Source organism: Notolepis coatsorum, assembly GCF_963971535.1.
Source record: "Notolepis coatsorum genome assembly, chromosome: 17".
NCBI lineage: Eukaryota > Metazoa > Chordata > Actinopteri > Aulopiformes > Paralepididae > Notolepis > Notolepis coatsorum.
The window spans coordinates 33829316-33845865 of NC_140181.1; the positions used below are offsets into that span (position 1 = coordinate 33829316).

A 16550-nucleotide genomic window follows, 5' to 3' on the forward strand; every position below is an offset into this window, starting at 1 on the left:
CCCACCCATCCCTCCTTCCTTAATTCCCTCCCTTCATCCATCTATTCTTCCATCCATGTCTGAGCCCCCTCTCTCTCTCTCTGCATCCCAAACAACATGATAGGTCCAGAGTTCAGTCAAAATGATGTCACAACCATGTCCCACCACATCTCTCTCTCTCATGATTGGTCAAAAGTTGCATCAATCAGAACATCATCAAATGGCTAACTTTGTCTTGCTGTAATGTAAGTCAATCAAAAAGAGGTGACACAGGTCATCTCATCGGCCAGGTCCTCCTCGTCCTGGCCCGTTCTGATTGGCTCCTCGTCGCTATACAGCATGCCCGGGTCGGCGTTGCTAAAGAAACTGCTTCCTGTCCCGCCCCCTGAGCTTCCTCTGCTGAGTAGGTCGCTGGCAGCAGACTCCATCTCATCAATGGTCATGTGACACGCGTCTGCTATCTCACGCTTAGCGAAGGCCACAAACTTAGGGTCCTTAGCATACAGACCCAACCCCTCAGATATAAGAACCTGGTAAAGAGAGATAGAGAGAGACAGAGAGAGAGACAGAGAACACTAACTCTCTCATAACAACTCAAGTCAAGTATTTATTCATCACCTGCTGCTAAACGTTTTCACCCATGATATTTTCATGGACATCAGGAATAAATATAAAATAAAATAAAAATACAATGTATCTAACATCTTAAGAACTGTATTCAATTAACTGACATATAGTAATTGGTTAACTGAAAAATATTTGATTTGATGAAATAATGGCAGGGATTGACAGTGAAGATAGATGTAGTTCTCACCGCCTCCACCAAGCTGTCTGCCGAGCCTCTCTTGTCGCTGTAGTGGCGACTCAGTTGGTTGGGAACCCTCAGGGTAGTGTAAGCTCTGTATGGAGGACCTGGTCCTGAAAAAACACATTTATAACATATAAATAAATAAATAAATAAATAAATAAATAAATAAATAAATAAATAAATAAATAAATAAATAAATAAATAAATAAATAAATAAATAAATAAATAAATAAATAAATAGACAGACAGACAGACAGACAGACAGACAGACAGACAGACATGGATGGATGGATAGATGGATAGATAGATGGATAGATGGATGGATGGATAGATGGATAGATGGATGGATAGTAGGGGTGTAATGGTACGTGAATACGTACTGTACCGCCTCAATGTGGTCCTCCGGTACAGTACGCGCTGTGCACCGAACGATTGCAACGGTACGGAACCTTTTTTTGTGGAACTTAAATCCCCCCGTCCCAAATATAACGTGCACGTGTTCATCCCACGCAGCCACGCAGCTACACTGAACGATAGCTGTAATTCAGCATAGCATAATTAGCCTTAGTATGGCAAGTGCAATACTAACTGACCAGCCAGAGCTAGAAGATGCTCCCACAACATTCAAGTCTCCCATTTTGGATCATTTCGGATTCCCAGTTAACGACAGTAATGGACAAAGACGGGTGGATCGCACAAAAGCTACGTGCCGGCTAGCCCCTTTCGTGACTGATGCAAGCCTTGCATCACAGTCACGAAAGAGGCTACGTGCCGGCATTGTTCAACTTTACGTTGCTCTGATTGGCCAAGGGCTCCTCAGCCAGGCAGGAATACTAAACTCCGCTTAACGTAATTTATACAAATGGAAGTATTGATTTCGCCGTAACAAATCATTAAAAAATTATACCGTTAACTGGAATATGTTGTGCCTTTACACATATGTTGGATTATGTAATTGGTTTGTCATGACAAACCAATAAAAAATCACGAATTAACCGGTGGCTACAACAACACTGTAACTGAGGGGTACAATTCCCTGACTGTATTACTAGATATGATACTTACTACCACTACCTTTGTACTTAATATTCGGCCACCCAGTACACGGCATAAATATATTATCATGAACACTCTCACGTAGATGAAACGGATCCAACACAAATGTACGAATTAGAAACAGGTCTTTATTTCCTACACAGCGATGGTGTGTAGAATAAGCACTTAATCACTTAATTACATTTATGAATTGAAATAGTATGCACTTTTATGGCAAGGAGTATTCGTCGGTATATCAATAGAGAAGGTCCAATCTCTGAAGGCGCAGGTGGTAAATATACGACCTGGAATAGTTAAGGAATAACAGCCATGATACTTTAATGATTATAGGCTGGATACACTAGAGGGGGTTAATCCGGTCGCTTGTAAGCCGACAGGAGTAGGAGGGGGGGGGGGGGGGTAGAATCCAGCTGCCTCGTCCGGCCAAGGGTATCCCAGGTGAACCCACTGTAGTGCCGTTCAATGCGCCGGCGATCCTTGGACTACAGATGAAAGCAGGTGGACTCTTTGTGGGCCGGCTCTCTCCGGTCCACGGGGGAGAGACGTGAAGAGACCTCGTCTTGCAGAGCGTCTCCTCACCTTGCGTCCTCTCCAGGGGGGGGGGGGGTTCCAACACACGGCAGTGTCGGGGGTCTTTATCCATGGAATAATCAAAGTATCCAAAGCATAATCCGTGCCTGGGAAGGCGGGCTGTCGTCGGTAGAATAATCCGGTATACAGGTCCACTCGCTCGTCGGCTCTGGGGCTCCTCGGGTGCAGCTTCACATAGGGTCAACCACCCTGGGTAAGCAGCCAGTTCTCTGCCCGAAACGATGGGGTACTGACTACGGTAGTATTCTCACCGCACGAAGCACTATATATTAACAGACTATTATTAGCTTAATAGACTACGTCCAACTCGACGATATAGTGCCAAATATGACTATTCAAATATTAATATACACGATGTCTCAATACCGATGGTAGGCGAACTTGGCCTTACTCCCACACGTGGCGTCGCGGGGAGGCTTTACGTCTGTGACTCTATTGGAGGGTAAGAAACTGGACTGAAAAGAAAGTCCTACTTTAATAGCGCAGTATATATACGCACTATGAACAAATAGTCCCATTAGTGGTGCGGTAGCCAAATTCCTACGCGGAACTAGGACTTGTTCGTACATGTCGAGCGGTACGTTTGAACTGGGTCTGAGGGGTATGGCAGCCTGGCACCAAGGTCTCGACCAATAGTAGAATGGAGACTATTATGGGATGTTCAGTAGGCTAGAATGGATATTCAATGCATATTGTACAAGGAATATACAAGGGATATCAGGGAATATTAGAGAATATACAAATACAATTAAATATATATATATAAATAAATATATATATTCGGTTTAATCTGGCCCTTCACAACAGCCACCCCCTGAATAGGTCCCAGACCTAATCAGTTAAACAGAGACAGATTAATCGCGCTGTCCATTCACATATAAGGGTTTGCTGTAAGGGTCAGTCAACTTCACAAAGTCATAGGGTTGTAGGGTCATGGTCATCATCGATTGTGTCTGGGAGTCGAGGCAGTTCTATGAGCCTCGCCACGGGACGGGTGTAAGTGCGACCCTGGACGAGCACTTCAGCTGCTCGGACCTTGCCGTCGGCACCGGTGATCACTTTGCTTACGCGGCCGGCCGGCCACATAGCTCTGGGCAGTGATTGATCAATAATCATGACGACTGTTCCTTCTGTCAAATTGTCTCTCTCCTTTACCCACTTCTGGCGGGTCTGTAGAGACGGTAGGTAGTGCAGTAGGAAACTGTTCCAAAACTTGTCGGCTAATACTTGGCTGTACCTCCACATTCGTCGGCCGTTCGCTTCTTCAGGCCGGTACATTGTCTGGGGTAATGCAGGATCTAGCCGCCCCATCAGGAGTGTGTTGGGGGTAACTGGGTCGATATCCGCCACATCACTGGAGACATATCCGAGGGGCTTCGAGTTAAGTACTCCCTCAATCTCCGTGAGGACTGTCATTAGGACTTCTTCCGCCACAGTCTGGGCCCCAAGTACTGCGTACAGGGCTGTCTTTATGGAGCGCACTTCTCGTTCCCAAGTGCCACCGAAGTGGGGTGCGTTTGGGGGGTTGAATTGGAAATCAACCTGTGCTGGAGCGAGGTGGGTCTTAAGTTCTGGGCCCATAGCTTGGAAGCTCTCTCTCAGCTCTCTTTCGCCGCCTTTGAAGTTTGTCCCATGATCGGACAATAGGGTAGACGGTTTTCCTTTCCGTGATGTGAATCTTCGGAAGGCCATAAGGAACGAGTCTCTCTGGGCTCGCTGCAGTAGAAGCAATTCTGCTTCCTCGTAGTTAGCTGCTGACATATCAGCGGGGGACTTGCACTCCGGGTGGTACCGCAGGAATGTTCTTTGTTGTGCACTCTCTATGGACGTGCAATCGTTTATGTTAGGGTCGGTGGAGGCTACGGTGCTCAATCCACAGAACACAGACTTCTTAATTTCCACCTCCTCTGGACTTGCTTCCCTCGGGATAGGCATGGGCCACTGTCCTTCCGGGAGTCTTAGGAATGCGGGGCCGTCACTGTAGACATTGCGACGGGTGAGGTCATCCAGGGGCATCCCCCGGGTGATGACGTCAGCTGGGTTCTGTTTTGTATCAACGTAGCGCCACTCTGTTTCTCCGGTTAACTCTTCGGTTAAGTCTTGAATCTCGGTGACTCTGACTCCCACGAAGACTTTGTGCTTGCATGAGTCCGATTTGATCCAGGCGAGTACCGTCGTGGAATCTGACCACAGGATTGTTCTAGACACCGGTATGGTGAGCTCACGTTGGATGAGCGTGGCTAGGTGCGCTCCGGCTAGGGCTGCGCAGAGCTCTAGACGTGGGATAGATTGTTGCTTGCGTGGGGCTATTCTCGAGCGGGCGAGGACAAATGCTGTGTAGATCTCTCCCCCCTGGTCTTGGGCCCGCAAGTAGGCTACTGATCCGTATGCGACCTCTGAGGCGTCACTGAAGACGTGTAAGTCCATTTTACATGTCTCTGGCCTCACCGTGGGTGGGAAGTAGCTTCGGCGCATATTAACGCCTGGGAGTGAGTGGAGCTCCATCTCCCACTCTCTCCAGGTGGATGCAAGGTGTGCGGGAATGGGGTCGTCCCAGCCCTGGTCCTTGTCCCACAATGCTCGTACAATCATTTTTGCCCTGGTGGTGTACGGTAGAATACATCCTAGCGGGTCATATTGTCGGGCGAGTGTTGTGTACACACTCCGTCTGGTGGTCGGCGCCGCCGCCGGCCTTCCCTGCTCCGTAGTCAGGGGCTTGTGTCTGTAGTGAAGCGAATCTGTTTTGAATCGCCACACCAATCCCAGGGTCATCTCCTGGGCTTCTCCCGGGATTGTAGCCATCCAGGTCTCGCTGCTGGCTGCCTTGTCCTCGGAGGAGAGGCTGCGCAGTACTTGCGGATCGCTGCTGGCCCACTGCCTGAGATCAAAGCCGCCTTTGATCAATGAGGCGCGGAGTTTAATCAGGAGAGCCTCGGCTTCTTCCTGGGTTGAAAGGCTTTGTAGACAGTTGTCTACGTAGAAGCTGTTCTTTACGCTGTGTCGGACCTCTTCGTCCGCTGCTGGGTCCTCTGCTACATGTTTCTGTAGTGCAAATGTCGCACAGCAGGGGCTGCACGTCGTTCCGAAGGGGAGGACTTCCCATTGGTAGATGGCTGGGTGCTCATCTCCTGGCTTCTCTCTCCATAGGAACCGTAACAGGGGCTTGTCCGCCTCTACTAATCTCACCTGCAGGAACATTCCTTTAATGTCCCCGCTGATGGCCACCCTTTCCTGGCGGAAGCGGAGTAGAACGCCGAGTAGGGAGGGGCCGAGTGTGGGACCGGGCAGTAACTCTTTATTCAGATTTTGGGATCCGATCTGGTAGCTGCAGTTAAATACTATGCGGTCTTTACCGTTGTGATGGACCTTGTGGTGGGGCACGTACCACGATTCAGTGGTCTGGTCAGCCTCTTTAATGTCCATCTTTGTGACGTGTCCCGCTGTGATGAGCTTCTCAATCTCAGCGCGGTATACACTCTCTTGGGCGGGGTTCTTGGCTAAGCGCCGCTCCGTGTTCAGCAGGTACCGTTCTGTGGCGTCTGTCTTGGCGTGGAAAGTAGGCATTCCTTCTCGCCGCAGGAGTGGCGTGGCGTATCTCAACACGCCGTTGACCGGGACTCTCTTGGTCCCTGTCTCGAGGAGGTGAATGGCGTAAATGTCATCTTTAGAGCGAATGTCTTTCTTTCCGTTCTTAAAGGGCATTTGTTCCAGGGTCCGTAGCCGCTCTACGTGTTGCAGGAGTGCGGTTTCTCCCTCTGTGACTCGGGAGTGGAGACATCTAGTGGCTGTACTTCGGTTGAGAGATTTGGCGAGCGGGCCTTGGAGAGTCCATCCCAAACGGGTCTCGACTGCTGCAGGACAGCCTCGGGGTCCGGTATGAACCCGGTCTATCGGGACAATGAGGTCTGCATGGTCGGAGCCTATCAACAGGGTCGGCATAGCATTGTCTATGAGCGGGATCGGTAACTTGCGCAGATGTGCATATTTCTCCATCAGCTTGGCGACGGGGTATGTGTACCGCGACAGTCCTATTTCTTGGCTGGTGAAAGCGTCTGCAATCTGGTACCGTCGCTCAGGCTGGCCGCTTGCTGCGATAGAGAATGAGACATTCTCGCCCTTTATCGTCTTCAAATCTCGTCTTATTGTCCGAATTGTCATTTGGGTTTCGCTTCCCCGCAGCCCTAGCTGGGCCGCAGCGGAGGCGAGCAGCAGGGTCTTCTCTGACCCGTCATCGAGGACGGCGTAAGTGTCCAGGACTTTATTCTGGTAGCTTAGTGTCACACGCACTACTTTTAGGAGTACTCGGGCTCCACTGCTGCTGGCGGGATCGATGTACATGACGCTCGCTTTGCGGCTGGATGGTGCAGGTGAAGGGCGCCGTCTGTTACTGTCGTGAAGTATGTCCAGATGGGCTCCATCGCACTTGGTGCACCTTTTCTTTAAGCGGCATTCGGCTGCCATGTGTGAGCGCGCACAGCGAAAACAGCGCTTGTTGGACTTTATCCATTGACCTGCTTCCTCCGCGTTCAGCTTGGGGAAGGAGTCACATTGCGCTAGCCAGTGTTCTTTCTCACAGTAGGGGCACACTATCTTCCACTTCTCTGTTCTGGAGGGGGTACTGTGGCTCCTGCTGCTCGGTACTGACTCCGATTGGTGCATCACAGTCACCGATCTTCTTCCATCATTTAGTCGTCTGGTTCCTTCTCTGGAGCCAGGGGTGCTCCGTCCGAATGTATCTAGCCGTAGGCTGCTGACTTCTCTCGCCAGGAAGTCTGCTAGATCGAGGAGGTTCGGTTCGGGGCCATTCGGGTCTCTGTGGTCCCTCTGCTGCCTAAAGCGCTCCTGACGAGCGGGCGGCAGCTTCTCCAGGATCCTTTCCACATTTGAGTTGGCGTAAAGTTCATGCCTCCCCTTCTCTCTTTGCGCTCCCAACATCCCTACCAGGGACTGCACTCTGATGGACAGGTCGTCCAGTGCTCGATTGTCTATTGCTGGGGGTAAGCGGTCGATGTGTCGGATCTCCTGGATCACGTAATCCCATATGCGCCCATACCTCTGGTCCAATGCTACCAGCGCTGCTGTGTATGGGGTGGTGGAAGTCGCGTAGGCGAGCGCTATATTATGTGCGCGGGGCACCTTTAAGTGCTGCAGTAGGATGGCGTATTTGTGGCGTTCATCCAATACATCCACCAACATGGTCTCCAGACACATGCGGAGTTCTGTATACTGGGCCCGGTTCTCTTGGGTGAAGTCGGGTACCATAGGCGTGCCAATGTATGACGCTGACTGTGGATACATCGGCGAGCGTTGGGGGAGAGGCCTCCTAGGCGAGTCTCCTCCCGCTCCTTGGTATGGGCTGGTACCGGCAGTGTACCATGGCGTGCTTGTCCAGGTGCTGTTCCTCGGTGCGGGTCGTGCGTCGTGCTCACCCGTGTATAGAGTCGGGGGTCTGTAGCGCAGCTCCGCGGGAGTATAGCCTGGGCTGTACCGGACCTCCTGGTCCGGTAGAGTACTGTGCTGTCGTCGGGCGTGGTTCTCCTCCTCTTCCTCTTCGTCTTCAGTTAGGTCATCCAGTGCTTGTAGTCTCTGGTTTAGCCTCTCCACAGGATATGCTGCTCCTTCCCGGTTGCTAGGTCTCGCTTGGACCGGTGGGGGGAGGTGGTCTGTGGGGGGTATAGGCCTCGTCTGTTGGTCAAGTTCAGGGTTGTTTACTCGGCTAGGGGATGCCGCCCTGGAGGTGTGTCTAGACGAGTTCCTGGATCCTCTGGCGGAGGGAGAGGGTGTTGTCCGTCTGATCAGCTGTTCTATTAGTTGCGCTTGCTGTCTGTCGCGCTCTGCGTCCCGTAGAGCACCAGCAGCTGCTCGCTGGCTGTCTGCTCGGTCTCGGGCCACATTCTCTTCCATCTGAATGCGTCTTATTTCCAGGCGTATGTGCTCTTCTTCGCTTCGCTGCTGGATCTGCAGTCGGTCGCGTTCAGCAGCGGCGTTCAGGCTGATGAGGAAGGCCTGCTGTAGGGTCCTCTCTGCCTCGCTGGGAGAAGGCGGTTGTATAGGGGAGCCTTCCCTCGGGGTACTCCTTGCGGAGCCTTGGAGCTCTATCTCCACAGTGCTCTCCCCGTCTTCTTCCGTGCCGAGTTCTCTCTCGGTAGCGTTGTATTCCTCCCGGGACTCATCGGGGACTACTTCTTCAGTACTGGCGGGGTGTGAAGTCATGTCTGGTTCCCACTGGTCCCCACCGTGAACTTGGTCAGTTACATTAGAGCCCGTAGGGGCCTCTATGGTCGGGGTAGTCTGGGCGTTGGGGTTAGACATACTTTTACTTTCTAGTTTTACCGCGTTTACTGTTAGTAGAAGACTAGGTTGTTGACTGACAGCGTAAGCCTCTAAGTACTGAGGGAGCCGTCGTTCGCGCTGCGGGCGTTGGTTAGGAGGATCGTTTCGTGGAGTGTTCATCATAGGCCATTTCAATATTAATAACACTATATTAATATTACACTAATTACCCTCCGGCTCGAAGGACCAATTTTAACTGAGGGGTACAATTCCCTGACTGTATTACTAGATATGATACTTACTACCACTACCTTTGTACTTAATATTCGGCCACCCAGTACACGGCATAAATATATTATCATGAACACTCTCACGTAGATGAAACGGATCCAACACAAATGTACGAATTAGAAACAGGTCTTTATTTCCTACACAGCGATGGTGTGTAGAATAAGCACTTAATCACTTAATTACATTTATGAATTGAAATAGTATGCACTTTTATGGCAAGGAGTATTCGTCGGTATATCAATAGAGAAGGTCCAATCTCTGAAGGCGCAGGTGGTAAATATACGACCTGGAATAGTTAAGGAATAACAGCCATGATACTTTAATGATTATAGGCTGGATACACTAGAGGGGGTTAATCCGGTCGCTTGTAAGCCGACAGGAGTAGGAGGGGGGGGGGGGGTAGAATCCAGCTGCCTCGTCCGGCCAAGGGTATCCCAGGTGAACCCACTGTAGTGCCGTTCAATGCGCCGGCGATCCTTGGACCACAGATGAAAGCAGGTGGACTCTTTGTGGGCCGGCTCTCTCCGGTCCACGGGGGAGAGACGTGAAGAGACCTCGTCTTGCAGAGCGTCTCCTCACCTTGCGTCCTCTCCAGGGGGGGGGGGGGTTTCCAACACACGGCAGTGTCGGGGGTCTTTATCCATGGAATAATCAAAGTATCCAAAGCATAATCCGTGCCTGGGAAGGCGGGCTGTCGTCGGTAGAATAATCCGGTATACAGGTCCACTTGCTCGTCGGCTCTGGGGCTCCTCGGGTGCAGCTTCACATAGGGTCAACCACCCTGGGTAAGCAGCCAGTTCTCTGCCCGAAACGATGGGGTACTGACTACGGTAGTATTCTCACCGCACGAAGCACTATATATTAACAGACTATTATTAGCTTAATAGACTACGTCCAACTCGACGATATAGTGCCAAATATGACTATTCAAATATTAATATACACGATGTCTCAATACCGATGGTAGGCGAACTTGGCCTTACTCCCACACGTGGCGTCGCGGGGAGGCTTTACGTCTGTGACTCTATTGGAGGGTAAGAAACTGGACTGAAAAGAAAGTCCTACTTTAATAGCGCAGTATATATACGCACTATGAACAAATAGTCCCATTAGTGGTGCGGTAGCCAAATTCCTACGCGGAACTAGGACTTGTTCGTACATGTCGAGCGGTACGTTTGAACTGGGTCTGAGGGGTATGGCAGCCTGGCACCAAGGTCTCGACCAATAGTAGAATGGAGACTATTATGGGATGTTCAGTAGGCTAGAATGGATATTCAATGCATATTGTACAAGGAATATACAAGGGATATCAGGGAATATTAGAGAATATACAAATACAATTAAATATATATATATAAATAAATATATATATTCGGTTTAATCTGGCCCTTCACAACAAACACACAGTAACTACATGCATCATTGTTTACAATGAACGGTGGGGCTAATCGAAAGGACTGGACACGGACAAGTTAAACAGCAATCAATTAATTTAATATAACAGTCCGGTTCTGTGTTTGTTTGTGTCTGCAGATTGTTCGTGAACAACTAACTTTCGGTTAGTTTAACTTGTCCGTGTCCAGTCCTTTCGATTAGCCCCACCGTTCATTGTAAACAATGATGCATGTAGTTACTGTGTGTTGTTGTAGCCACCGGTTAATTCGCGATTTCTTATTGGTTTGTCATGACAAACCAATTACATAATCCAACATATGTGTAAAGGCACAACATATTCCAGTTAACGGTATATTTTTTTAATGATTCGTTACGGCAAAATCAATACTTCCATTTGTATAAATTGCGTTAAGCGGAGCTTAGTATTCCTGCCTGGCTGAGGAGCGTGTCGCGACTCATGCGCATGCGCGCGCTCGGCCAATCAGAGCAACGCGGAAGGGCTTGTTGCTTGCCGAAAGTATTCACGCCCCCTGGATAGATGGATAGATGGATGGATAGATGGATGGATAGATGGATAGATAGACGGATAGATAGATGGATAGATGGATAGATAGCAATATAGTAATAAGTCCTGTAGGGGGAGCCCTTGGATAGAAACACATCACCACTGCAACAGTGATGGTTTTCTCATAAATTATATATATATAAATGACCTTCTTACCAATAGAGTCTATGTTATAGTCTGTATTGTTTTATATCTGGTCCTATAACAAAGGGCTTTGGCATGATGTCTAAATTATGTCTAAATAAGTCAATCTTAATCAGTCAGTTATCACTAGCACAGCCGACAAGGGGTCACATGACCCCTAGGCATTTTCAATAAATGTATCCTCATCACTCGGTCGGAATTTTCCTGAAGTCATTATTTCACGTTATTTCAGCTATTTCTGCTGAGCGGCCACCTCCCTCCCTCCTTGACCCTCCCTCCCTTTCACTCTCTCCCTTTCTCTCTCTCCCTTTCTCTCCCCCCTCCCTTTCTCTCCCTCCCTCCCTCTCTCTCCCTCCCTCTCTCCATCTCCCTCCCTCTCTCTCTCTCCCTCTCTCTTTCTCCCTCTCTTTCCCTCTCCATATACCTCCCTCTCCCTCCTTCTCACTTCCTCTCCCTCCATCCCTTCCTCTCTCCCTCCCTCCCTCTCTCTCGCTCCCTCCCTCCCTTACTCCTTCTCCCTCCCTCCCTCCCTCCCTCCCTCCCTCCCTCCCTCCCTCCCTCCCTCCCTCATTGACCCTCCCTCCCTTCTCTCCCTCCCATCTCCATTCTAAAGGCTGTCGGGTCTTCTGACCCGTTCCCGGCGGGAATTAGTGTAATTTTCTCCATGGCTGTGCTAGTGTTATTTCAGTCCAATTTAATTCAATTCAGACAAGCCAGTCAACCAACAAACCAACCCACCCATCAGAATACAACCAGTTATACCATCAACCAATAAAATCCCTCCTACCAGAGCTGCTGGGTTGATCTCCATACCAGCCTGTTTGCCTGGGGGCTGCACCGGTCACACTAACCCCTCCTAGAGAGAGAGAGAGAGAGAGAGAGAGAGAGAGAGAGAGAGGAGAGAGAGAGAGAGAGAGAGAGAGAGAGAGAGAGAGAGAGAGAGAGAGAGAGAGAGAGAGAGAGAGAGAGAGAGAGAGAGTCCCATATAGGTTTGTTCTCATTCTCTCTCCTATCCCTTCCTTCCTACCTACTAATAAACACCATAGTCAATGCCTCCCGGTTATTATATATTTTGATATTGTGATTAAGTATTCTTTTTTTACATTATTATCTACCATTCAAGAAAACATAACAGTATGTCCTACTCTGTGGTGTGAAGCTTCATAACTACCTCTCATGTCCTACTCTGTGGTATGAAGCTTCATAACTACCTCTCATGTCCTACTCTGTGGTATGAAGCTTCATAACTACCTCTCATGTTCTATTCTGTGGTATGAAGCTTCATAACTACCTCATGTCCTACTCTGTGGTATGAAGCTTCATAACTACATCTCATGTCCTACTCTGTGGTATGAAGCTTCATAACTACATCTCATGTAACTACTATGTGGTATGAAGCTTCATAACTACATCTCATGTCCTACTCTGTGTTATGAAGCTTCATAACTACCTCATGTAACTACTATGTGGTATGAAGCTTCATAACGACCTCTCATGTCCTACTCTGTGGTATGAAGCTTCATAACTACCTCATGTAACTACTATGTGGTATGAAGCTTCATAACGACCTCTCATGTCCTACTCTGTGGTATGAAGCTTCATAACTACCTCATGTAACTACTATGTGGTATGAAGCATCATAACTACCTCTCATGTAACTACTCTGTGGTATGAAGCTTCATAACTACCTCTCATGTAACTACTATGTGGTATGAAGCTTCATAACTACATCTCATGTCCTACTCTGTGGTATGAAGCTTCATAACTACCTCTCATGTAACTACTCTGTGGTATGAAGCTTCATAACTACCTCTCATGTAACTACTCTGTGGTATGAAGCTTCATAACTACATCTCATGTCCTACTCTGTGGTATGAAGCTTCATAACTACCTCGCATGTCCTACTCTGTGGTATGAAGCTTCATAACTACCTCTCATGTCCTACTCTGTGTTATGAAGCTTCATAACTACATCTCATGTCCTATTCTGTGTTATGAAGCTTCATACCTACCTCTCATGTTCTATTCTGTGTTATGAAGCTTCATAACTACCTCTCATGTTCTATTCTGTGTTATGAAGCTTCATAACTACCTCTCATGTTCTATTCTGTGTTATGAAGCTTCATAACTACCTCTTGTGTCCTACTCTGTGTTATGAAGCTTCATAACTACCTCTCATGTAACTACTCTGTGGTATGAAGCTTCATAACTACCTCTCATGTAACTACTCTGTGGTATGAAGCTTCATAACCACCTCTCATGTAACTACTATGTGGTATGAAGCATCATAACCACCTCTCATGTAACTACTATGTGGTATGAAGCATCATAACTACCTCTCATGTAACTACTATGTGGTATGAAGCATCATAACTACCTAACTACATCATAAATACATCAAGGAGCCACCTCCTCCTCCTTCTCCTCCTCACCTCCTGGTCCCCCTGCTCCCTTCTTCTCCTCCATTGCTCCGCCCCAGGGCAGGCTGCTCTCCTCCTCCACCAGGATGAGAGGAGCATATAGGAGGCGTCCCCTCCTGGGACAGGGGTTAGCCCAGGACGCAGAGGAGCCTGTAGAGGAGCGGCTGGAAGAGCGACGAGACTCATAGCTACCATATGTCTACAAAGAAGAGGAGCAGAGGAGAGGAGAGAGGAGAGGAGGAGAGGAGAGAGGAGAGGGGAGGGGAGAGGAGAGGGGAGAGGAGGAGAGAGGAGAGGAGGAGAGAGAGGAGGAGAGGGAGAGGGGAGAGGAGAGGAGGAGAGGAGAGGGGAGAGGAGAGGAGGAGAGGGGAGAGGAGTGAAGAGGAGAAGAGAAGAGAAAGAAAGGAAGGAGGGAATACATAAATACTGTATAATACATTCTAAAACTAACTTTCACTTATAAAGCATGATTATTGTGTGTACTGTATGTGTGTGTGTGTGTGTGTGTGTGTGTATATATAACTATTATGTGTGTGTGTGTGTGTGTGTGTGTGACTGTGTGTATATAACCAAATGTGTGTGTGTGTGTGTGTGTGTGTGTGTGTGTGTGTGTGTGTGTGTGTGTGTGTGTGTGTGTGTGTGTATATAACCAAATGTGTGTGTATGTGTATAACTCCTCACACTGATTCTGTGGGGGGGGGTGGCAGGTCATGTGCCCCATGGCCTGTAGCCGTGCCGAACAGTGAGACAACAATAAGACAGTAAAGTAAAGTGCAGTGGTTGGGGACATGGATACAGTGCAGCACAGTTCAAGTCCAGAGGTCCAGCCCTAGCAGCCCGCCATAGAGGGGGGGGGGGGGGGGGGGGAGCAGGGGGACACCTGACTCGTTTACCAGGCGAGCTGCTGAGGGGAAGAAACTGAGTCTATGGCGGGACTTTAATGTCTTGGGCAGCCGTAGCCGCCTGCCGTGGGGGAGCATGGTGAAGAGGCTGTGGCCCGGGTGGGCGGGGTCTGCCATGATCTTCCTCGCCCTCCTCAAGGCCCATATAGATGGACATGGTGGTGGTTGGATGTGTGGCGTTGTGGTTGGTCTGGGATGGCGCTGGGACCTTTGGGACACTTTGGGGTACTGTGGGGGTTGTGGTGGGTTCTTCGTGCGGGGGATCCCTGGGGGGTTGGGGGAGTTCAGCGATGGGGGCTGGCCAGGGTCCGTCGGGGCGCATGCGGGGGGCTGGTGTTCGACTCTGGGGGAGATCTGGGGGGGGTTTGGTTGGAGCCTATGTCGCCTATGGCTTCGGCTGGACCATTCCTGGATCTTCCCTGGAGTTGGGTACTGGTCTCTTGCGTGTGCTTTGGTGGATTTTGGTTGGTCTTCGTCGTTGGGCTCCCTCGGTTCGCTGGCTGGTTTTGGGGTTCCTTGCATGGGGGGCTTGCTGTGGCTTCTGCTGTGTTCCAGGGGTCCCGCTGTGGTCTCAGACCATCCAGATCCTGCATGTCTTCTCATTTGGCCGCTGTTGTGTCTGTCTGCTTGAGTGTGTAGACTCTGTGGAGTCGTGTCTCCTTTGGCGTGGCTGCGGGTCCTGGGGCGCGTGTCCTGTCATTCCTCTGTGGAGTTTGGGGGTGGGGGCGTGGGATTAGCTGGTTTTCCTCGTGGTGGCGGGGGCACCGGGACCGGGGGAGATGGAGCGGCCCGCAGGGGTGACATTCCCATCGCCGTGCATGGCGGTGTGAGTGGCGCGCAGGCTGTTTGTGTTTTCCTTCGATCACAACATGCTTTATTGGGGGGTGTGTCTTGGATGGGGATGTGGTAGGGATTGATGTGTGAGGTGTTCGGGGGACTGACTGTTCCGGGGGGGTTCACATGCCTTCGAGCGACATTGTGCTATTGTATTTATTTTATGCCTATTCTTAAATCTGCACGTTTACATTGCACTACTTTTATTTTATTTTATACCTATTCGTATGTCTGCAATTTATGCAATATTTTATTTTGTCAATTTGTGTGCTGATTCTATGCCTATGTTCATTTTATACTAATTGCTGTGGTGCACTCTGGACTGCGGTCCATGTGTGAAGACTGAGTACTATATAGATAGTTATTCATATTTATTATTGTTATATTGTAGAAATGTGTGCATTGAAATGTCTGTAAAGTCTCGACTACATTGAAAATGAGGGTGACCTCAATTGTAATTTCGAGAATAAATAAAGGTTGATGACTGAAGATGAATGCACCCAAATCATTAAAATTAAATTAAATTGGAGATTTAGAAATGTAATTGCTGATCTGCCTGCAACAGTTTGCAATTCGCTTTAGTCCCCCATTATTCTTTATCTATGTCTTCATATTTGTCTTCTTATGCTTAAACTGATTATATTTTGAGGTTTTATATGAGTTTGTCTGTGTGCGGGTGTCTATGAGTGTGTGTGTGTGTGTGTGTGTGTGTATGTGTGTGTGTGTGTGTGTCTATGTGTGTGTGTGTGTCTATGTGTGTGTGTGTGTGTGTGTGTGTGTGTGTGTGTGTGTGTGTGTGGGTGTGTGTGTGTGTGGGTGTGTGTGTGTGTGTGTGTGTGTGTGTGTGTGTGTGTGTGTGTGTGTGTGGGTGTGTGTGTGTGTGTGTGTGTGTGTGTGTGTGTACCTGTGTTCTGGCTCTAGATGGAGGAGAGTTCTGATGGTAGGTTCCTGGTATTGGAAGGTCGTCACTGCTTCCCTGCCTCCTCAGACAGTGGATGTTAAAGGACGGCTTACGACCTGCAGAGAAGAACAACACAACAAACACACCTCTTCAGTCACCTGAGAGACAGCAGGGAGTGCGTTTGATTTCATGGATTTTAGCGTTGACCACTGAGCAGCTCCACCCAGAGCAGGTGGGGATTAGATGCCTTGCTCAAGAGCAAGTTAGATTAGATTAGATTAAGATTTATTGTCATTATACAGCACAAGTACAGTTCAACAAAAATAAGTTTAGTCTAAGTACATTCATTGATCTGTTATATTCCTCTCTGAAATTATGTAAATTCACCCAGG

The 16550-nt window shown here is 49.0% G+C and overlaps 1 protein-coding gene across 1 annotated transcript in view; it reads right to left on the minus strand.

Annotated features, from left to right (window-relative positions):
* Positions 1-233: 233 nt before the first annotated feature.
* Positions 234-16550, minus strand: part of LOC311243998 (voltage-dependent L-type calcium channel subunit alpha-1D-like) — a gene marked incomplete at both ends in the record, with an annotated part of 170375 nt that continues 154058 nt past the window's right edge. Inside the window, 6 exon segments of the mRNA XM_084333407.1 lie at positions 234-509; positions 794-891; positions 11890-11958; positions 13511-13516; positions 13519-13720; positions 16162-16274. Of these exon segments, the coding sequence (XP_084189533.1) occupies positions 234-509; positions 794-891; positions 11890-11958; positions 13511-13516; positions 13519-13720; positions 16162-16274 (764 nt within the window).